The 22,053-nt window shown below is 60.1% G+C and overlaps 4 protein-coding genes across 5 annotated transcripts; all 4 read left to right on the plus strand.

Moving 5' to 3' along the window:
* Positions 1 to 262: 262 nt before the first annotated feature.
* On the plus strand, positions 263 to 1,036 carry ABB37_00386 (putative 40S ribosomal protein S6; the record flags this gene model as incomplete). 2 transcript variants are annotated; one of them, XM_015796563.1, is made up of 1 exon in its annotated part: positions 263 to 1,036. In XM_015796563.1, exon 1 carries the CDS (start codon positions 287 to 289, stop codon positions 1,034 to 1,036), a length of 750 nt encoding a protein of 249 aa, XP_015664571.1. In that variant the 5' UTR covers positions 263 to 286. The 2 variants fall into 2 exon arrangements, with proteins under 2 accessions (XP_015664571.1, XP_015664572.1); XM_015796564.1 differs by having other exon boundaries at positions 268 to 1,036.
* An 804-nt stretch (positions 1,037 to 1,840) lies between these two features.
* On the plus strand, positions 1,841 to 3,420 carry ABB37_00387 (hypothetical protein; the record flags this gene model as incomplete). Its single annotated transcript, XM_015796565.1, has 1 exon — positions 1,841 to 3,420. Exon 1 carries the CDS (start codon positions 2,299 to 2,301, stop codon positions 3,418 to 3,420), a length of 1,122 nt encoding a protein of 373 aa, XP_015664573.1. The 5' UTR covers positions 1,841 to 2,298.
* A 727-nt stretch (positions 3,421 to 4,147) lies between these two features.
* ABB37_00388 (hypothetical protein) lies at positions 4,148 to 9,055 on the plus strand (the record flags this gene model as incomplete). The annotated part of the gene is made up of 1 exon (XM_015796566.1): positions 4,148 to 9,055. Exon 1 carries the CDS (start codon positions 4,655 to 4,657, stop codon positions 9,053 to 9,055), a length of 4,401 nt encoding a protein of 1,466 aa, XP_015664574.1. The 5' UTR covers positions 4,148 to 4,654.
* A 352-nt stretch (positions 9,056 to 9,407) lies between these two features.
* Positions 9,408 to 21,549, plus strand: ABB37_00389 (putative ankyrin repeat protein; the record flags this gene model as incomplete). Its single annotated transcript, XM_015796567.1, has 1 exon — positions 9,408 to 21,549. The coding sequence occupies exon 1, from the start codon at positions 10,105 to 10,107 to the stop codon at positions 21,547 to 21,549; it is 11,445 nt and encodes a 3,814-aa protein (XP_015664575.1). The 5' UTR covers positions 9,408 to 10,104.
* Between the last annotated feature and the right edge of the window lie 504 nt (positions 21,550 to 22,053).

The following is a 22,053-nucleotide window of genomic DNA, read 5'->3' on the forward strand; positions in this document are numbered from 1 at the left end:
TGGTTTTTGTGTGTTGCACCTGTCGCATTTTTGTCGGGCTGTATTTGGCCTTCCTTCCTCTTGTGCTGTCTCCCTCGCGGTGCGTCGTCTCACATGCCCCTGCCGCAACAACTTCGCTGTTGCGATCTTCTACTATTCTCTTCCGTTTTATTACTCCTTTCTCTCGCTTTCCAATTCGAATTTCGTTGCAATTACAATCAATAACTGCTTATATCTTTGCGTTCTAACTTTCAACTCTGTTTTCCACTGCATCCTTACAAACAGTAAAGTAGTTTGTCAGCGAATCATGAAGCTCAACATCGCGTACCCGCGCAACGGTACGGTGAAGCAGTTCGAAATCACGGACGACGTGCTGCGCCGTGTTCAGCTGCAGGACTACCGCCTCGGCAACGACGTCGACGGTGCCATCTTCGGTGAGGAGTTCAAGGGCTACATCTTCCGCCTTCGCGGTGGCTCGGATAAGGATGGTTTCCCGATGGTGCCCGGCGTGCTGGCCTCCAGCCGTGTCTCGCTGCTGGTGAAGCGCGGTGCGATCGGCTTCAACACCTTCCGTGGCTACCAGGGTGAGCGTCGCCGCAAGAACGTGCGCGGCTGCGTGCTGGCGAGCGACATCGCGGTCGTCAACGTGACCATCTCCAAGGTCGGCGACCAGCCGATCGAGGGCGTCACGGACACGACCGCGCCGCGCCGTCTCGGCCCCAAGCGCGCCAGCAAGATCCGCAAGCTCTTCAACCTGTCCCGTGGCGACGACGTGCGCAAGTACGTGGTGCGCCGCCGCGTGTCGAAGGACGGCAAGAAGGACCGCATGAAGGCCCCGAAGATCCAGCGCCTCATCACGCCGAAGATCAAGGCCCGCCGGTACCAGAAGGCCCAGTCCGCCCTCGAGCACGTGCGCCGCTCTGCCGCGGAGCGCCGTGAGTACCTGCGCCTGATCGCGTCGCACCGCCGTGCCCTGCGTCAGCGCGACCACGCCAAGAAGCACACCCGCAAGGTGCAGGCCCAGCGCGCTGAGGTGGCCGCCTTCCAGAAGAAGTAAAAGAGAAGAAGCGTTCACACAGGCGACTGAGGCACGGCAGAAGTGATGTAAGAGAGGAGAAAGCGCGCAAGGCCACTTTTTTTTTTCTCTAAAAAAGAGTAGTCTCACCTCCAGAATCGGCTCGCTCGCGATGCCGCCTCTCTTTCTCATTTTTCTCCCTCTTCATGCGCGTATCTGCTTTTCTTGTTTTCTTCCTTGTAGGCTTCGTAGCGGCTCTTGCTGAGGTTCGGTGGTCAGCGAGATGACTTCGTGATTTTCGTTTTCGTTCTGCCCTTTTCACTACTTCGTGTTTTCTTTTCTTTTCATTTATACTTTTACAAAAACAACAACCTAGAAAGCAGAATTTAAAGTGGGGACGTTAATCGGTGGTGGCTTTTCTCAACTGCCTTTCATGACCGATGTGATGACGATCCATCTTGGTTTTTTGGAGGGCTGAGAAGAGAAGCAGCTCCTTCGCCGCAACGCGAGCATTGACAGCAATGCGCACCTCTGAGAAGCATTTCATGTGTGTGCAACTCGTGATGCTTCGTCAAGCGCTGCTCTGGCTTTCTCTCCTTCGGCGGGGCCTTCTCTTGTTTTCTTCTCAAACCTCACGTGCTTCTTCCTACAGGACTATCACACTGAAGGTGGTGTCAAGCAAGAAGACGTCTGTTGGCTCTATGGCGGTCTTTATGATGCCTTCTGAGACCGAAGGCGAAATACTTTCCTCGTAACTTTTCTCCTATCTTTTTCTTTTGTTCTGAAACTCCGTGCCTTTCCTCACGTACACACGATTTTCCCCTTACTTTCCTTTTGCTGCCGTACAGCGGAAGTCGGTGTAGAAGCTCTGGTGTGCGCGCACCTCACGTTGTATCGATAGAATATCGTTTCTTCCCTTTAGCGTTCCCCGCGTGTTCACAGTCCGTGGGGATTCATCTACGCTGCAAAAAGCATAGGTTTTCTCTGAAATTAGTAGAATCATAGCATTTTAGCAATAGTGAGTTCTCCATCCTTGACGCGCTCCTTCGCTGCTGAAGTCCTCCACGGCAATCTTTCGCTAAGTATAACGTACCTTATTTGAGGATACTCCGCTAGCAGCGTTGTGCTGCGCTAGGAAAGAAGAAGAACGAAGGAAGGGTAGGAGAAGAACTGCTGCTCTTTCTTGCATTCTCTTTTTTGTTTGTTGTTTTCCACGCAACTGCGCCGATGAAAGGCGAGTATCGCGACATCCATAAATTTTGCTCTCGATTTGTCGCTTGTTTCTTTTTTTTTTGAGTTGAACCATGTCTCGCCGTATGTTTGTGCGGAACATGAACGGGGAGCTGTCCTCGACTTGGCGCCACGGTGGTGCAGAGGCAAACACGATGGGGGTAAACGTGGCCACCTTTGGCGCGACCGGCATCCTGGGACACCACATTCACGCCGTGAACTGCTTCCACGGCTACACCAGCCTCGTTCCCTTCCGCTTCCGCTCCGGTATGCCGAGCAGCGTGCGGCAGATGCGTTCCAGCGGTGACGGGACGGTGGGCCAGAACTTCGACACGGATTATGAGATTGATAAGGAGTTCGTGGTGAAGGCGATTTTAGAAAAAGTGGACAACGTCATCAACGTAGTCGGTGCGTGGCAGGAGCCGGCGTGCTACGAGAACAGCCAGTCGTGGTTCTCGATGGAGGCGATCAACGTGGAGTGGCCGCGCATGCTGGCCCGGTGGAGCCGCGAACTCGGCATTCTCAAGTTCACCCACATGTCCATGGTCGGCGCCGATCTGAACAGCCCCTCGAAGCTGCTGCGACAAAAGCGCGAGGCGGAGATCGCAGTGCTGGAGGAGTTCCCAACCGCCACGATCATCCGCGGCACCGACATCTTCTCGGAGAACGACTTCACCTACTCCAAGTACCTCAAGGCGCAGCGCTTCTTGAAGATCGTGCCTGTGCCGAACCACGGCCACCGCATCCACCAGCCCGTATTCGCCGGCGACCTGGCGGAGGCGGCTGCGCGGTCGCTGCTGCTGGACCACACCGAGGGACGCATCGCGGAGCTGGGCGGACCTGTTCGCTTCACCACGAACGACCTGCTTCGCTGGTGCGCGGAGTGCAACGGCCAACGCCACTTGACGGTGCACATGCCGAAGGTGGCGTTTGACGTTGTCTGCCGCCTCAATGAGCGTTTGCCGGTGCACCAAGGCTTTCTGCTTGGTACGAAGGCGCCGGCGTGGACGGCGGATTGGGTGGATCGCCAGTTCATCGACAACTGCGCCATGCCCGAGCGCGATCCGGACCTGTTAGACTGGGAGGACTTTGGCATTCCCCGCGAGGATCTGTACCGTTTAGAGGAGAAGTACTTCATTACCTCCATCATGTGGTCCAAGGTGGCGCCGTTCGTGGATTACGGCACACGGCTGTAAACGAGAACAGCTGCTTCTCTCTTACTGCGTGTCCTTCTCCCCTTTTTTTTGCCTTTGCTGACAGATTTGTGCATTGGAGGTTTTTAAAGCTGCCTCGTTTCTTCGCTTCTTATGTGTGTTGTGGTTTGCGCCACTGCCGGGGAGTTTGGCCTGCGTGGTTTAACGTGCTCTGTTGAAAGCAGCCCGATCGTATCGTTTATGATAGTGTTAGCAGCTTTTTTTTTTCTCTCTTCGCGTGCTATATATGTATTTTTCCGCATTCTTCGTAGGTCCGCGCCTTTCTTCCTCGGTCCTTTTTTTTCTTCTTCATTCTTCACTTTCTCGTTTTCGTTTTACTTCGTAAAGTTGCGTGTGAGTGAATCAGCTTTCGCACATCAAGACGACGAACCCACAGCTAAGAGAGAGAGTTAAGTCGAACGTGGACAAGGCTAGCTTTCAGTCGCTCATTTGTTTCCTTTTGGATTCATTTGCAAAAAGATATTCATTTGGTGTCATTCAGGTGCGCGCTATGCAGAGGCCAGATTGCACTTGAGAAGCAGTATGTTCTCTTGTTGTTCTCGCGATGAATTCTCGAAGCTCAGCGATGTTTTTCCTCCTCGAGGAGCTTCGGTATTCTCCTTTTCATGTTCCAGCTGGTCAGGCGCTTGTCCACACCTCATCCAACTCCTCTTCCCTTTTCCTTCCATTTTTTAAAAATAATTCATGTCCCGCGGCAACACTGCGCCGAAGGGTGCTTTCCCGAAGCGCTGCGACACAAAGAAGAATCACAAGCTACACCGCACTTCCTTATAGGCAAAAAGAATGGTAACGAGGCATTCAACGCATTGTGAGAATACTCCTTAAATACAAACAAAAGCACAAATAACGAAGGGCCCCGTGCTGTGGAGCTTTGATTTGCGTTTTGTTTTCTTCTTTCTTTTCCCCCAAGTTGACGGGATAGTTCTCCACTGCTCCAATTGGATTTCACGCACATTCCACCGTTCCACTGACCTTGACTATTTAAAATTTTTGTTACCTTCCTCACAGGGTTCTAGACTTCCTTAGATTTGCTTAGATGATACACATTTTTTCTCACTATATTGTCTTTATATCTTTCTTTCTTCTTTTTTGAATATTTATTGCAGTCACTCTTTGCGACAAGCCTACCCGTTGAATTCAAGACGTCTAGTTGATATACATATTAGTTCTCCCCCTCCCCCCCCCCCACTGCACCTTTGGAGCTGCCTACATTGCAATGCCTTCCCGTGTCTTTACTCGTAAGCAAGTACTGGACGCACTTTCCGACGCGGCAGTACGGCAGGAGCAGTCGGCAATCCCCGACTTCATCTACCTATTTCTCCGCGACGTCTTTTACGCTGTGGACGTGGACGGCGACGGCTACGTGACGGCGGATGCCGTGGAAAACTCGCTGCCGTCTTTATCCTTCGCCAAGGCCACGACAACATCGTCGTCCGGCGCGACAGCGACGCCCGTTTCTCCAAAGGACATCCGCTGCTGTAACGAGGCGCATCGCTCATTCATGACACCCGGCGTGCCGCAGACGTGGAGCAGCCCGACTTCTTTCACAACGCTGCGCCACGCCGACCACGCGCTGCGTCCGCTTGACTTGTGTGGCTTCATGCAGACTTACTGGCCTCTCGTAAGCGATAAGATGGCCCGCTTGGTGGACGAAACGTGGAGTCAGCAGAGCAGCGGAAGCGAGAGCGACACCGAGCACGAGGTGGGCGGCAGTGAAGGCAAGGACAGCCGTGTGCGCCATACAAGTCGCCGGACCAACTTTTCACCATCGCCCTTTCGAGGTCTATCGATGTCGCCCCCTCATGCCGAAACGGAAAGTATCGCTGCTGACGTTTTTCACTCCGCGTCGACTTCCACAACGCCGCATTACTCCACCGGCACGGACATCGGGTGGGAGCAGCAGCGTCTCTACCAGGTGGCGGTAAATCAGCTGTGGGGCAAGACACACGACACACCGCTGGTCAGCAGCCGGCGTCCCTCTCTGTTCACACCTATTCCCCTACCTCAACAACACGACTTCTCCCCCTTTGCACCCCCTCAGCGCCTGCTTTCGGATGAGGAGGTCGAGCAGCTTCAAATTGCCTTTTCTTTCTTGGACAAAAACGGCAGCGGATTTATTTCGTCGAGCGAGGTTGCGGAGGTACTGCAGTCTTTGTTGGACCGGGCAGCCGCGTGCAGCAGGGAGAGGGGCAGCAGCGCGGCGGGGTGCGGCGTACGCAGCGATGTGAAGGACGCTGCAGCTGCCATGCTGCGCCTGGCGTTGTCCTCCACAATGCGTTCGATTGAGGCTGCTGCTGGTGGTGGTGCACGTGTGGACTGCGTTCCCCTACCTCGTTTGAGTTCTCCCTCTTCTTCCGTTTCTACAGATGGTCGCTGTGTGTCTCTGCCTGCTTTTATTCGGTCCTTCCAGTGCGACAGCGGCGCCTTTCCTGCGGAGCTCGTTGCGTGGTGTGTGAACTGCAGTGCCGCTTTGAGAGGAGAAGGCAGCACTTCACTATCGTCTCTCCAGTATTCACCCCGACTCGCTCACTCGATCCAGTGGATGTCGCCGTTAGAATGTGCGCTTGTGCAGCGAACACTCGCGCGTTACGCAGAGCACATCAGCGCGTGCCTGTCGGGGGCGAAGGACAAAGCAGCAGTGACGAAGAGCGATAACAAGGGTAGTGGCGATGGTAAAACTTTTGTTGCGCATTCCGGTAAAGGCACATCCAGTGGCCTCTCACAGCGACCGACGGTCAACGTGCGAGGTGCAGCAAGCTCGGTGCGCAGTCCAGCATCCAAGAGCCCCGGCTGCGACGCCGCGCTCTCGAGGAATGTCGTTTCAGTCAATGAGACAGGAATTGAGAGAATTGCACAGTGGTGTAGCTGCCTCCGCTCTTCCTCTTGCTTTTCTTCTCCGAGTGGACCCACCGTCAACAGCGAAGGCAGCGTTACAGGTGCAGCAGTGCTTCCGTTGACGGTGCTGCAGGCGTCGCTACTCAGTGATGCGCGCAACGCCCTTTTCTCCGACATCTTTGATTTCTCCGTGGCTGAGGGCACCGCTGCAGAGGCCGTGCTGTGGAACCACGTCGAGGCGGTGTGCTCGCTGGCCCGTCGCAGTGCAGCGGTCGAAGTGCCCCCCTCCTCCCCTGAAGAGATGTCCTTGAAGGCGGAGGGTCACGGCACCACTGCGGCGGCGTCAGCGTCCTGCACTGAAGCGCCGCTGACGTTGGTGGATGTGGAAAGGCTGGCCGAGGTGATCTTGACGGATCCTCGCTACCTTAACTTGGAGGTGCTCGTGCCACTCTCTACGCGCTTGGAGGCTGTCGTTGACGCCGCGCAGCGCCTGCCGCGCCGCTGTGTTGAGCAAGCAGTCCAGGCCGTAGGCGATCATCTCCTCTCTTACCACAGGAATCGCACCAGTGCGGAGGGGCAGCATCGTACTGCACCTGCTTCTGCGCTGACGCACCTCCTCGAGCTTCGACGCCGCCTCATGACGATTTCGCCGCCCCTCGCGCGTCTCATCACCGGAGCCACCCGCTTTGTAGACGGCACGCTGACGTTGCACGACTGCTTGGCGGTGCTCTCGACGCAAACCCTGTCCGTGCCGCCCCCAAGGTGGCCCGCCGTGCGTCCTGTATCAACTACACGGCCCGGAGTAGCAACGTCACAAAGCCCAACAGAACAGACGAGGATGCTGCCGGCGTCGGAAATGTGTGCGGCGCTGCTGGAGCACGGAGACATTCTAAAGGCATCGCGTGGTTGGCTGCGCTACGCGTGTCGTCGCCTCTTGCCCCAGGAACGACAGGACATCCTTTCTGCGCTGCGGCACAACATTGAAGCGCACCTGTACGAGACGGCGTGTGTCGTGGTGGCTGCTCGCGCATCACCTGCACAGCGAGCGCAACCGCAGTGTTTGCACGACGACTACGCTGTCTTTTTCGAGCGCGTCTATTCGAGTTGCTGGACGTGTCGCGTGGACCTGGTTGTAGCGGCACACGTGGCGCTTATCCTGCTGGCTTCCGCGTGCGCTGCGCCTGAGAAAGTTATGCTAGAAGAGGCACAGTGGTGGCGTCATGTGGAGTCAAGTCTGGAGGAGTGGGTCGGGGGGCAGCAGGCAGCGGAGCAAGGGTCAGCGGAGGAAAGGTGCACCGTCGACACGTGGGCCATGGCAGCTTTTTCCAGCACGTCGGCAGAAATCGGCGTAGCTGCCTGCCGGTCCATTAGTAGAAATTTGTGCCAGCTGCGTAGCGAGGCACATGGCTTCTCTCACTCTGTCGTCGTAAAGGAGGAAGCGCTGACGTTCGTTCTACGCAGTATCATAGAGTGTGAAAGTCTGTGGGCTTGTTCTTCTCCCCCCATCGCCGCTGCGCTCACCGCGCATGACGCCTGTACACGGCTCGTCAACACCCTTGTCGGGTGCTGCCCCAGCCGCGCCGGCGCATTAGTTGACATCACCCAACTGCTGCGTCGGTGGCTAGAAGTGTACCCTCTACCGTTGCCCGCCAAGTATCTTTCGCTGTGCTGTCCCGTGGAGGAGGTGGAATCAGTCTACTACACGTTGAAGCGGCTTGCCGCGTCGGAGGCCAGCCAACGGTGCCGCAGCGAGAGCCCGCGGAGCCGGGTTGCTGCGGTGCGGTGGGCAGGAGACGCACACGGCAATGCAGAGACGCCGGCGACCGCCGCCCAACCCGTTGTACCACGACCGGCGGCGGTCAAGGTGGTGACGGGCATCACGCCGATCTGTCTCGCGGAGCTTCTCCAGAACGACGCCGTGCTTGCCGCATTGTACGCGGTTAGCCCTCCGAGGGCTCTCGGATTGTGGAGTGGATCGCTCTGTCATCTCGAGACGGTGCTGCGACCCCTCCTTTTGAGCGCGACAGGCGTGCGCGTGTCTCTTTGCAAGTTGCACGAGGTCCTCGTAACGGCGGACGAGAAAGCGGCGGAGTTCAGGAGCTCAGCTGCGGCAAAAGGAAAGCAGCTCTCGTCAACCACCTCTTCGATCGGAGGTGGTGCGCTAATGGAATCCACGTGCAGCAGATGGTCGAATCAGGATGTCCTGGTCGCCATGGCGATTCCGCCCGTCGTGCAACACGCGATGATGCAACTGTTTCATCTCGTCGATGCAGACAGGACAGGTGTGGTGACGGAGGATCAGCTGCGCAGCTATCGTCCGCACGTGCCTGCCACGGCGCGTTACGGCTGGCATCGCTTCGTGACGATGCTGTGCTGCAGCTCGATGACGTCGTCGCCCACGTCGCGAGCGGGTGGCTTTTCTATCGGCGTTTTGCACTCGCACTGCTGGCGGCGTCGCGGGGTAAGCAAGGAGCAAGACGATGCGGAGAGAGAGACGTCGGTATCATCTGTGGCCACGCGGCGCACGGATGACGCGGCGGCCACGTACACGTTTGGCGATTTGTTTGCTCGCGTAGGGGAGCTGCGGGCGTGTGTGCAGGCGCAGTTGCTGGAGGAGAAGAAAGATGAGCGAAAAACGATCTCTTCACCTGTGGAGTCGCGTGACGGAGGGACAGGACTAGCGAAAGCAGCTGCTGCGTCGAAGGCGTCTGCAGCCGGCACGGCACAGTGGTGGTCCATCTATCTGGAAGTGCTGTGTCGAAGCTTCTCTGCGTTGGCGTGATGACCACGCATGTCGGGGTGACGCGACTGAAGTGGGAAAAAAGGAAAGGAAAGGAAAATGCAAATAAAACCTTGAACAAGAACGAACAAATGAGAGCAGCTCGATGGGACACTTGATCAACTCATTTTTTTTTTAACGTAAAACAAGCATTGGGTAAAATTGACTGCGAAATGTCCTGAGCTGCAACCAAAATGACCATTTTCACAAAGGCAGATTACGATCAACTATCAACCGTTTAAAGATTTGTTTAAGTACGCATCAAATGCCTGCCTTCAATGACTCTTCTTCAGTCCTTTCTTCGTTTTCCGCCATCTTATACCTTCCGTCTTTTTTTTTTTAAACCTGTTGCTGCAGATGGTCGGTGCGCCGTTACAGCTTCTTTTGCCTGCGTGCACCGACAAGTGAAACCCTCTCTGTCTTCTGTTCCCATACGCCTGACACGACGTAAAGGTTGGCGTGTCAGGGCCTCTCGTTGCCCAGCATCCCTTCCCTTTTGTTTCCTAGAGAAGTAATTCATTGCAGCTCGTAAGCAGCACGCACACACACGCGTATTTACGCGTATCCACATCTCTCTCTCCTCCCTCGTTCTGTCGTTCATATACATATATTTTTGAAGTTTTAGAATAGACTTGACGACTTTACCGGAGGCTCAAAAGTTCAGAGCGTGTTTGTTTGCTCTTTTCCTCTGCGCTTTTTCCCTGCCGTGTTACTATCGTTGTGTATTACTTCTGTTGTTGTTGCTGCGACTGTTGGCGGAGGTTTCAGTGTCCACGTTTGGCATTATTGACTTTGCTGCCTGGCCACCTCTTCTTCCCTTTGCTACATCGATATCGTTGGCGATTTGCTGCGGGTAGTTTTTTGAGGCGATCTCCTTTAAGTAAGACTGTCGCAAATCGTGTCGGGTTCGTTTTTTTGTCATCCGTGGACCGATTCTTTTTTTTATTTTTTGGTAGCTACATTCGTGAGCGGAAGCTCCCCCCGACTCTTTAGAGCCTCAATCGAACAAAGTCAGGTGTCGTTATTTCAAAAAGTAAACAAAAGCACACGCGATGGATGTGCACGCGAGTTTTACGGCTTCCAACGCCCCTATCTTGTGCCTGGTGTGCACGGCGACTGCCTGTGGAAGCCAGCTCACGGCGACAATCAATGTACGTTTAGATACCACCCTCGCAGAGGTGCGTAGCCTCCTCGTCTCCCTGGCGTCGGGTGGCAACGGCGGGTCGGTCGCCGTCCGGGAACCGCCGACCAACATCACGTCGCAGCAGGCGCAGCGCATCATTTCCTCCCCCCTACACCCCTTCGACTTCACCGAAACCTTTAGCTTTGTGCACGGCGGCGGGTGCCGCATGTACAGCAGGGCGCAGGAGGCGCGACTCCATGTGGAGGACGTGCTGCCGCGTTATCCGAGATTTGGACTCCCCGCGGGGTGCGCGCCTTCCGCACCCAACGCGGCTGCTGCGTTGGTGGTGGGCACGCGGGGCAGCGCTGGTGGTGGTGTCTGCAGCAGCAGCTGCACTCAGTGGGTGCCTGACACCGCGCCCCCTGTGGCCGTCGTGCAATACCCCCCGGGCTCCCACGCCAGTCGCACGCGTGATGGACAGGAGGGGCTGCAGCACCACGACGGCGGTGTGTCGGAGATGTCGCAGGTGGCGCCGCAGAAGCGCTTCGCCTTAGCCGCGTTGTTTGTCGCACCAGGCGACCGAGCCGAGGGCGGGCTGCGTGTGGAGCGGGTCGTGGCGGAGCGCCTGCAGCTGCAACTGACCGACCCGCTGCGACCGCTGGGCGGCTCTGGCAGCGGGGCGGGTCTCTTCTCCGCCTCCGCCCTCGCCGCCAGCTACGGCCGACCGTTTCGCGTAGAGACATGGAGTGCGGGGGTGACGCGGTGGAACGGCAACACCGAGGACTTGCTGGGTCGCACGCTGCTTCACGACGCTGTGCAGGTCGGCAACGAGGCGGCAGTGCGCTTCCTACTTTCTCAGTCGTACATTTTCGTGGATGTGCAGGAGCGTCAGTCGGGCGAGGCGCCGCTGCACGCCGCCGTCCGCGGGAACTACCCCACGCTGGTGAAGCTGTTGCTGGAGGAGGGTGGGGCCAACCCGCTGCTTGCGAATGGGAGCGGAGATACACCGCTGCACCTCGCCCTGCAGCGCCGGCGCGCCGTCATCGTCGGTCTGCTGTGCGGTCGACTGCGGGCGCTGAAAGTAGCCCCCACTGCCCTCCAAGACGACGCTTTTCGCAACAACATGGGCTACACCCCTGCTGCCCTCTTTCAGCTCTTTTCCCCCTCCTTGATCGACCTGTGCCGCGACGGCGCCAGTCTGGCCGCGATGAAGGCGCTTGCACATCACTACTTCTTCGATGAAAGGAATGTGACTGCACGGGATGCGATGTCAGGTCAGTGCGCCCTGCACGCCGCAGCGGCCAGCGGTAATGTGGACGCGCTGCGCTACATCGGCGAGGAGCTGAACCTCTTCTCGGTGCTGCTCTCCCCAGCAGCGGGCGGTGGCAGCAGTACTCGTCACACTCCTTCCTCGTCGCTCTGTCGCTCTCTTCTCCACGATTTCCGGCGTCAAAATCCACTGCACGTTGCCGCCGCCGCGGGGGAGCCGGCCTGTGTGCAGTATCTCTTGCAAAAGCTACCCCTCACTTGTCTGGCGGAGGCCGACCTGAACGGCAACACGCCGCTTCTGGTGGCCATGAAGAAGCGGCGCTGGCGGGTGGTGGAGTTGCTCCTGACGCAGTGCCCGCCCGGCACCCTGGCCGCCAACGCACAAGATCGGCACGGCATTTCTGCGTTGCACATCGCGTGCGGGGTGGGCATGACACGTGTGGCGGCTGTGCTGCTGAACCACCACGGCGCTGTTGCTGACCAAAACTCGCTCTCCGTAGGAGCGTCCTCCGCTCCCGCACTCACGTCTTTTTCTCCGTCCCCGCCAGAAGTGACGACGTCACCGGCAACAGCGACGGCGGCGGAGATGCTGTGGGGCCCGCACTGGGAGAACACGGCACTTGTCCATCACGGCGCCGTGCGTGGGCGGCTGCGGTCGCTCGAGGCGCGAGAAGCGAAGCGGCAGGAGCAGCTCAGGCATCGGCAGAGCTTAAGACCGTCTGGGCAAGGATCTGCCAGCACGTCGCTGACGGTGCAGGGTCCTGGAGGAAGTCGCGCTCCTGTCGCAGCGAACACGTATGCCGATTACACCGATCCTGTCGCTATTGTCAAAGCAGCGCCGCACTACGTCTACGGTGGCGGCCGGCTCGGCTACACGCCGCTGCGCTGTGCCTTGTTGAACGCCGTGTGCGACGGCCGCACGCGTGCCATTCCAGTGGAGCTGCTTCGCCTGTTGTGCGAGCACGGTGCGCTGCACGAGGGCACCGCTGCCGACACGCGCGACCTCCTCTTTTTCCTTCTCACTCACCGCACTGACGCGAACGCAGAGGCGATGCTTTCGTGGGTCATGCAGCAGTGCGCCGCGGCCGTGGTGGTGCTGCTACGTCGCGACAACGTTCTTCTCTGCCGCTTTTGCGCCTTGCGCGACGACGTGGGCGTTCGCTGGTGCGTCGAGGCGCAGTGGTGCGACGTGCACTCTCGCGATACGAATCCGCTGGTGGCCTGCGCTGCCGCGGGAGACGCGAACGCGGCCGCCTTTCTTCTGCAGTGCGCCGGTGCCGATGCCAACGTGCTGCCGGGGTCGTCCTCGGCTCTCGGGGTGGCTCTGAGCGCGAGACAAGTGGAGGTGGCGCAGGTGCTCATCCTCAGCCGCGCGCAGCTCTCCGCAGGCGACGGATCGTGGTCGGCACTCGAGCAGGCGACGGCTTCCAATCTGGAAAGCGTGGTACGAGGCCTGTTGGGCATGCATACGGTGGACCCGTTGGAGGTGTCACGAGTGCTCGTGCACACCCTTCAGCGTCTTCTCTACGCCGGCCCGCTGCAGCAACGAGAACAAACGCACCTTGCCTTGTATCTGGCGCGTGCTTACGACCCAACGCGGTCAGACGTGCACCCAACGGAGCTGCTGCACCTGTCCGCCGCTGTGGGCTGCTTCGAGGTGACACGGGCGCTGGTGGACCGACTGCTCGCACTGCCGACGACGATTTGGGCGGAGCTGCTCTCCACCGTCCCTCTCCCGCCATCCCGTCCGGTGGCCCTCATTGAGCCGACAATGGTGCCGCTCACCATCCACGCACCGCGGCTGCTGCCGAACCGCGTAAACGGCAAAGCCGGTCTCTACCACCCACCGAAGCCGTTTTACCGCCGCGTCGTGCCCGCCGTCCGCGAGGCTGCCGCGACGACGCTGCTGCACCGTGTAAAGGTGCGTGATGTCTACAGTTACGCCGCGGCGGCGCAGCGGACAGAGTTGGTGCTGGCCCTACGCTGCGGACTGCGCCTGCCTCCGTGGCCGCACACCGACCTGCGCGGGTGGACTGTCACCGACTACGTGATGGCACGCGCCACGAAAGCGCGAGCGCCGCTGCTGGCGCTGTTTGTGGCGACCGGGATTGCGCCCGCCGCCCGGCATGGCCGTCGCGTGCTTCCTACCGATGACGCTGACCTTGTGCGTGCGGTCCACGAGGCCCAGCAGGAACGATGGGCGGCTGCGGGTGCGGCTGCGTCGGACGCGAAGGAGTACCCATCGCCGCAGCTGCATTTCGGAGTCGGTGGCGACGATGACGGAGTAGACAGCAGTGCTCTCGGAGCGTCACGTGCCGCCGTTGCGGCTTTAAAGGTGACTGCAGCCACCTTGACCCGGCTCGTCCAATCCAAGTCGGAGCGCAGCTTAGCCCTTGTGCGCGACATCCTCGATGCCTTCCTCGCCGTGCATCAGCTCCAAGACCTCCGCCGAGTGTCGTGCCGTTGGCTGGATCGCGTTGTGTTGTGCTGTGCGGAGGTGGGGCGACTCGATGTGCTCACCGAGATGAAGGAGCACTATGGCATCGACTTGGCGCAGAGTGGCGCGGCATGCGAGGGAGTGGCGGAAGGGGAGGAGGAGAAAAAATGGAAGGTACAGCAGCGTGTGGACTCTACGAGAGCAAGCTCGATCAGTCCACATCCGACCCCGCTGCTCATGGCCGTGCAGCAGCGCCACATGAGCGTCATCACCTATTTGCTGCATGCTGGGTGCGCCGTGCACGCGCGGGGCTGCCTGACAAAAGCGATGGCCGCCCATGTTCCGCTGAAGAACAGCCAAACCTCTTTCATCACCCCGTTGGCCTTAGCGGCGTGGAGGCAGGACTACGTGTGTGTGCGCCTGCTGTTGGCTGCGTCCCCGCCGCTGCGGCCCGAGGACACCGAGGAGGACGCCGGCCACTCTGTAGGCGACGCTCTTCGCGGTCTGGTTGTCAGCGCGCGCGCCGGTATGTCTGCCGAGCAGCAAGCCGCCTTGACCGACTGCGTACGTGCGCTGGCGAGGGCGGGCCACCCACTGCGGTTTGCCAGTACGGTGCGCATAGCTGCGGCAAAGGGGCTGTTCGAGGTGGCAGAGGTGCTAGTGGAATGCTACGGCAGCGCAGCGCTTTTGGCAGACCTCGTCGTGAGTGCAGAAACGTTGAAGGATGACGATGAGGACACTGACGGCGACAGGAAAAAGAAGAAGGAAGGGGCTGATGGTGTAGAAGATATCTTCCGGAGACCGCACAAGCACAGCCACCTCACCGCCCTGGCCTACTTTGCGGCAACACCGCGGCTCGTGCCGGTGCTCCGCTCCCTCCTCGTCGAACGTGTGATGGACGAGTTTCAGCTAGAGACGTGGCGCCTCACAAGCTTCAGCGAGCAGGTGCAGGCCTTGCACCGTTGTGGCGGCCGTCGTGGCGTGCGGCTGACCAGCGCGGCGGTGGATTTTGCGCTTCAGAAAGACTGCGCAGAGGGGGCAATTCTTCTGCTTTCACTGGGCCTGATCTGCCGTGGTGTGTTGCCCGCCCCCCGTCCACGCAACGCAGCCGATCGCGTAGGTCGCACGGACGCGTCGCGCCTCTCCTCGTCGGCGTCGTTGTCCGTTCGCGTTGCACACGTGCTGCGACACTGGCACCGACGGAGCCCTTTTTACCAGTCCTACACGGTGCTGCACAGCGCGGCGGAGCTGGGCCACGGCGACGTGATTGACGCCCTGACAGCGGAGGTGCAAGGCTTGCATCTCCCCGTGCCGGCGGGGATGTCGGGCTCTGGTGGGAAGGACGTGATGCAGTCGTTTGCGCTGGCAGTGCCGACCACCACGGCCACCGTTACGGCTCCGTCTCTCTACGCTCTCGCCGCGACGCACGCAGACGGCTGGACGTGGCTGCCGTTCTTTGAGCGGGTTGAGCTGGTGCTCGACCCGCGCTCTCTCTACGTCGCCGCCCGCGATCTCTTTGCCCTCATCTTCAGCGGCTTTGGAGTTTCCCATGCGATGGACCAGGTGTGTCGCCGCGCCGCACAGCACAAGCTGTTGGGCGACGTCTTCAACCTCTTCGAGGCAGCCGACGTATCGGGCGGCGCAAACCGTAGCGGTGGTGGTGGTCCGGCGGTAGACGGAGGCTCCGTCAGTGCAGCAACGCCCCCGCCTGCCACACGCGGCAGTGCCGTGTCCGCCGTCTTCGTCGCCCGTCAGCTGCAAGCGAAGCCCCGTTCCTTCTTTCTCGCGGGCGGCACGTACCTCTTAACGAGTATGACCGCTTTGACGTGTGCGATTGCGGCGGGCAGCTTCGACTGGGTGCAGTACCTATCTGTGCACGGCCCCCCACTAGTTTATCACCGAGCCGCGGCAGCACGTGTGCGTACGTGTGCGGAGCGGATTGAAGCCGGGAGAGAAAGGCGGACGTTGGGAGTGGCGACGGCTAGCGGTGCTGGGCGGCCGCAGCGGCCGTGGCGCCCACGAGATTCGCCGTTTCGCCGTCCGCGACACCGCCGGCACCACTGCGACGCTTTCCTCGACTCGGGAGCTTCGCTTTACGGAAGCGGCGACGACGTGTGCCGCATGGACGCGCTGACGCTGTGCATGACGCTCCTGGCGGATGCGGTGCTGCGCCGCGGTGACACCGGCGCGGTGCAGACATATGAGGAAATGCTGAGGTTTCTGCTCGCGTGGCCCGCCGCGACGCCGCGGAAAGAGACGATCAACATGCTCGCCGTCGCCGCTGCGTCGTTGCGTCGCTGGCCGCTGCTACAGGCCATCATGCAGCACGCCGACCGCCTGTACGTGGCGGGTCTTATGTCGAACGTGGACGGTCTTTGCAGTGACCAGAATAAGATGAGTCAAGGCAACGCTTCGCCGCCGCGGTACTTCTTCCCGCTGCTCCCTGAAGAAATCCCTGCGGTTCTCGCGCACGTCATTGGGAGTGTGCGGCACGTCATGCACGCCGTGGCACACTGGGCTCCAAAGGATGTGCTGATCGAAGTGGCGCGGCACTGCCAGCGGACGGACGTGGAGGCCGCTGTTGACGCCCGCGGTTGCACGAGCGCCTACCACGCCCTGCATCACCGTCAACCCTTTGCGGTGGAGACTTTCGCAGCGCTGCGCGTTCCGCTCGGGCGGCTCTGTCGGACGCGTCAGCAGCAGACGCCGCTCATGGTGGCGGGCGCACATGGGCGCACGGTGCTGGTCACCGCCTTGATGCGGCCGGAGCGTCTCAACCAGCAAGACAGGGAGGGCCGCACGGCACTCATGCTGGCAGCATCACACGGGCACAAGGCAGCTGTCGAGGCGTTGCTCGCGGCCAACGCGGACGTGTCCCTCTGCGACGCCTACGGGCGTACGGCGGTCATGCTGGCTGCCCTCCACGGTTACGACGACCTCGCCGTCCAGCTGGTTCAGCACTTCAGCCACCCAGGGGACTTGCTGTCGAGCCAGACCTCGGTCTTGCATTGCGCTGCCGTGGGCGGTTGCTGGCGCACGGCGCTCGCGGCGTTGAAGCTGGCGGCACCGCCGCAAGCGATTCAGCAGATGACTGGCAGCCGTGGCGAGACTGCGGCGGCGCTCGTGCTGCGCGAGGATGCCGACGGCCACACACCCCTGTACCTCGCCCACGCTTTCGGCAGCGCACGCGTGTTGCGAGCGTTTCTGCAGGTGCTCTTCCGTCTCTGCGGAGACGGCGACGTACGGACGCTGCAGAGTTTACTTGAACTGCACGGCGGTGACGGGGACACAATTGCTGCAGCGCGGCGCTTGCTACGCAGCGACTCTACGCTCGAGCGCTACGGGTGGCTAACAGGGGTGCTGGAGATCAACGCAGCTTTAGCAGAAAGAGTTCGACAAACCTATGCGAACAGCCCCGCCGCTCACGGCCTGCATGCGGGCGAGATGCCGTACCTGCCCGTGAGCCCGTCGCTGCGTACGGCCGTCTCGCTATTAAAGTGGTGCGTGCAAACCCGTAACACCGTCGGACTGCGCGTGTTGGCGGACTTCAACGTCGCCGACGACTGCGGCGTGCTGCACCTCGCCGCGGCGAATGGCTCACGCAACGTGGTGGAGCTGCTAGTGGAGCTAGAGATGAGTGACCCCTCTGTCCCTGACCCGCAAACCGGCCGTTACGCTTTTGAGCATGCTGCGCTCTACCAGCATAAGGAATGCGCCTCGTACCTTCTGGCGAATACAGTGATCGATCTCGCCGGTGTGCTGGACGCTGTTATGAAAGAGACGGAGGGCGTCAACGCGGATGTCGAGGTCATTTCGGCTCCCGACATTGCGGCTGACACAGCAGGTCAAGGTAAAGTCGGCAGCAGCGATGGTAGCAGTGTGCCGCCTCTATCGCCGGTGTCCGTCTTTCACGTCATGGCCGGCCACTGCGGTGGGGAGCTGCTCGTCCAGTTTGTGGAGCAGACGCTTCGCAACGCCGCCCGCACGTACGTGGTGTCGCCCGCCGCACACCCACACGACGGAGAGCAGAGCGGGACAGAAGTACTGAGTCGAATGCTGTACCACGCAATGCAGCGACCAGCCGGGCCTTCGCGGCTGACACCGCTGGAGTACGCCATTGCCATTGGGGACCCCGCGGCGGTACTGCGCACTGCACAGGTGCTGCAACGTCTGCAGGAGGCCGCCGGTGAGACACCCGCGCTGACGTCTCTGCCGATGTGCTTCGACACCGTACAGCGGATGCAACCCGTGAAGCACGACGGTAGAGGCGGCGAGCAGCCGGAAGATGAGGGGGTCGAAGAACAGAAGGGAGGAAGGAGTCAGCTCATCTCTGCCACCAGTCCCTTAACCACCAACGACGCTGCCGCAAGCGCTGTGTTTGTATCATCGGCTTTTCTGCACTGGGTGCCGGCGCTCAGCCCGGCGATACGCACCATCCTCTTTGATATCTTTGGCATGTGGGACGCAGCGAAGGTCGCCGGATTTGGCGCTGCGCCACCGTCGCCGCCCATTCCCGCACCAACTGATGGTCACGGGGGAGCTTCTGGAAACGCAGTGGGCACTAGTACGCAAACGCAGCCGCCCCTTGTCACGGCAGCAAGGGAGGTGGGCCGCCTTCGTTTCGGTGACGCTCGATTGATCGGCATTGCTGCGCTTCATTACGACGCCTACTGCGCGGAAGTGCTCTATCGCTTTTTCAATCCCGATCACGAGCGCGAGGTGCTACGGCTGCTCCTGCAGGATTTTCCTTTTAAAATCCGTTACGAGCCGGAGTCGTTCCGCCAGTGCAATCTTACCATGCAGACGCAGCTGCTGCAGTGGCTGGGCAGCTCCCTCATTCTCAGCACCTACGACAGGCCTTCGCCTTGTGGCATACCGCCGGAATCGTGGGCGGCGCGAGGGGGAGCAGCGGCAGCAGCAGCAGCGAGCAACACGCAAAAGAACGATGTTGCGTCCATCGAGGTGCAGGTGGTACGCCATCGCAATGAGCAGTACGTGGAGCTGAGCGGTGCCGCGCTTTCGCACTCCCTGTACGTGTCCTCGGCGCAGCATGCGCTGGTGGTGCCGGATGTGATGGCCTCCCTCCCCTGTGCCCTGCGAGAGCACCGGGAACGCTGGAAGGCCGAGCTGGTCCGCGCAAGCGAGAAGGCGACGCGTCTGCTGCAGCGGCAACCACACCCGGTGCTGCAACGGAGCATTGTGACGGTGGACTGGGATCTTCTTTGGGTGCCCGAATCTGTAGTGAGTGTGTCGGCGGACGTGGAGCGTCACGGCGGCGTGTTTATGCGGCTGCACGAGGCAATGCGCAACTTCCAGGACTGGGTACGCGGTCCGCTTCAGAGTACGCTGCGTGAGGTGGACGCGGCCGACTTGCACGCCGTCGTGGTGGGCGTGCGGCACGGTGCCACGCACGGGCTGCAGGTGTGTTTCCGCTACGTGGAGGAGAAGCGGGCCGTGACGCGGTTCCCCGGCGCAGACGCCAGGACATCGGCCATGACCTTCAAAGGCGATGTCTATCCGTCGTGCTGCATCGAGTTCAACGAGGTCACGCACACGGATGTGGCCTACGCCTGTCAGGAAACGTTGGGACGGGCGGTGGCGGGCGATGTGGCCTTGGTGCGGGTGCACCACGCCCGTGACAAGTTTCTGCGAGCGGCCCGAAATGCAATGGCCGCGCCACGCGGCGTGGTGACCTCAGTATCGGCTGTGCCTGACAGCATTGCTGCTGCATCCGCCTCAGCGGCAACCGCAAATAAGGATGCGGAAGCGCTCAACGAGAGCCGCGTCAGCAACCCCGCCGTTGCGGAGCCGTTTTTGCAGTTCAAACTGGAGCTGGAAGGCGCAACGCTGGACCGCATGCCGGTCTGCGCGCTGGAACGCCTCCTCCTCGTCGAAGCCGTGGCGGCCATTGATGCTGTCGTCTCCCCTCGCCCACCGCCGCTGCATCTGCTGGAGAAGGCTGATGCGAAAGGTGTGGCAGAGTCGCGTCGAGCAAGAAGGACTGCGAATTCCTACGAAGTCTTCCACTCGGCCGCCATCGTCAGCGCGGCGCTGGTGCGGCGTCTCAAGGCGGTGCTGGTGCTCTTCACGGCAAGCCGCGAGGCCATGGTCAAACTCAGCGGTGACAAGTTGATGCTGTGCTTCACCCAACACGAGATTCCGTCGCGCAGCGACATTACTGCGGAGGTGACGCGTACGCTCGTGCAGGAGGAGTGCGAGGTGTACCGCCGGCGTCTCGCGGAGGTGAACGACATGATGCAACAACGCCTCGCCGCTTACCTTCCGCAAGCGCGGCTGACCATCGATCTCGACGCTATCGAGAAGCTGACAAACGACAAGGCACACCTGCTTTCTGCGATGCGGATTTTGGTGCATCAGCAAAGCGCTTGGGTGCTTCAGCGGCTTATCGAAGGTGTCAGCATTGGCTGGGACGCGGATCTCGGCGCCATTGTGCGCCGGCACGTGCGGCAGGTTTCGCTGACGCTCGAGCCGGGCCTCTCCGGCTCTTGCTACCTCTCTCCAGATGGCATATTTGTCTACTACTGCCCGCTTCTGTGCCTTGAGCGCCAACCACCTGGTGTCGTGACTCCCACGTCCCTGCCCTCGTGGCAGCTCCTCAGCGCGCAGCACATCGCTTCCTTGCTGCTGCTGCAGCTGTCCGTGCTGGAGCCGCAGGTGTCGCGGTTTGTGGACCGGAAGCGCAGCGTGGCCTGCTGGACGGCTGCGCGGCGCCTCACTCGTCGTGTCGTGCCTGGAAGCCCCGTAGTGATGGAGGTGCAGACATGTAACCTTCTGCATGAGCCGCTGCGTCGAGGCGGGGAGCGGCTGAAGATTGTTGGGGAGGTGGGAGAGCCAACGGTGCGGGACCTCGGAAAGGGACGCTACCGCATCCGCTTTGCTGCCCCGCGACGCACCGGCGCACACCGCCTGTTTATCCTGCTGCACGGTCAACCGATCGCGGACTCGCCGCTGTGGTACACCGTATGCCCCGGCCACGTGGACCTCGCTCACACCGACGTCGACTCAACGTTTGACGCTGTCGTCATCGATGTGCCCTTCACGGTGCTGCTGAGGCTGCATGACGCGGCTGGCAACCGCCTGTACGCCGCACCGCCGAACTTCGACGTTACCACCACCTTCCCGCCGTCGCTGGCGCAGCTTGAGAGCTGGTCCCTGCAAGGCCCGTCGACGCTGGCCGTGACGCTGCGTGTGCTGCCCTCTGTTGCCACCAACACAGCCCTTGCCGTGCCCCTCACTGTGTCCCTGAAGGACGATGCAGCGACAGCCTCTACCGCATCTGAAATCATCACTCTGCCTCCGTTCCCCTGCGTCGACCAAGACACGTACCAGCACGTCTGCCGCGTGCGCCAAGGCCTCACGCTCGATCACGGCTCCCCCACAACTCGAAAGGCGTTCTCCAACAACTACCCCAACACGCGTCCTGTTCCGCCCGCAGCGTTGCAGCCTTCCTGCTTGTACTTCCGCCGCTCAATGCGACGAGCGATGCGTAGAAAGCTGGCGTCGGAGGCAGCGTCGCTGGGTGGCGCGCTCGGCTTTCGCTACCCCCGCAGCGCTGCGTTAAAGAGGTTGGAGCGTCCATCTGTGTGCAATAAGGCCAGCGAAACCGACAGAGGCGGCGAAGATGCGTCGTGGTGGCGAACTGACTAGTGGACCTTCCAGAGTCGAGCGAAGGACAAGACACGACTCTCTGTTCTTTGCGCACTGCCCGTCGTTTGTTTTGCTGTTGCTGTTAAGGACTGTTGCACTTGGGCTTGCCAGCGCTTTGTCCGCGTAGATGAACGTGCGCTACTCTCGTTGTATCCTTTTTGTTGTTGTTCTTGGACATCTCCCTTCACAATGGACCTCAAAAACGCATTTAGCGAATCGAGAGAGCAAAAAAGGTGGGAAAAACCCTCGGCAACAATTGGCGCTGTTTGTTCGCCGGCTCGACGTGCTGGTTTCAACGCTCCTTTTTTCCCCTCTTTCCAAAGGGCTCCCTGTTCAAGGAATGAGAGGCGAGAGAGCAAGATGTGCCTCATTGGCGAAATGTCCGCTGTTTTGTTTTGCCTTCATGTGTAGCTTTACGCCTTTCTTTCTCAGCTTAGAGGAAACCTGATGTCTGCACTTCTTTCCAACTCTTGCTTGTTCCTTTCTTCTATCTTGAAAAAAAAT

This window comes from Leptomonas pyrrhocoris (assembly GCF_001293395.1).
Source record: "Leptomonas pyrrhocoris isolate H10 chromosome Unknown, whole genome shotgun sequence".
NCBI classification, from domain to species: domain Eukaryota; phylum Euglenozoa; class Kinetoplastea; order Trypanosomatida; family Trypanosomatidae; genus Leptomonas; species Leptomonas pyrrhocoris.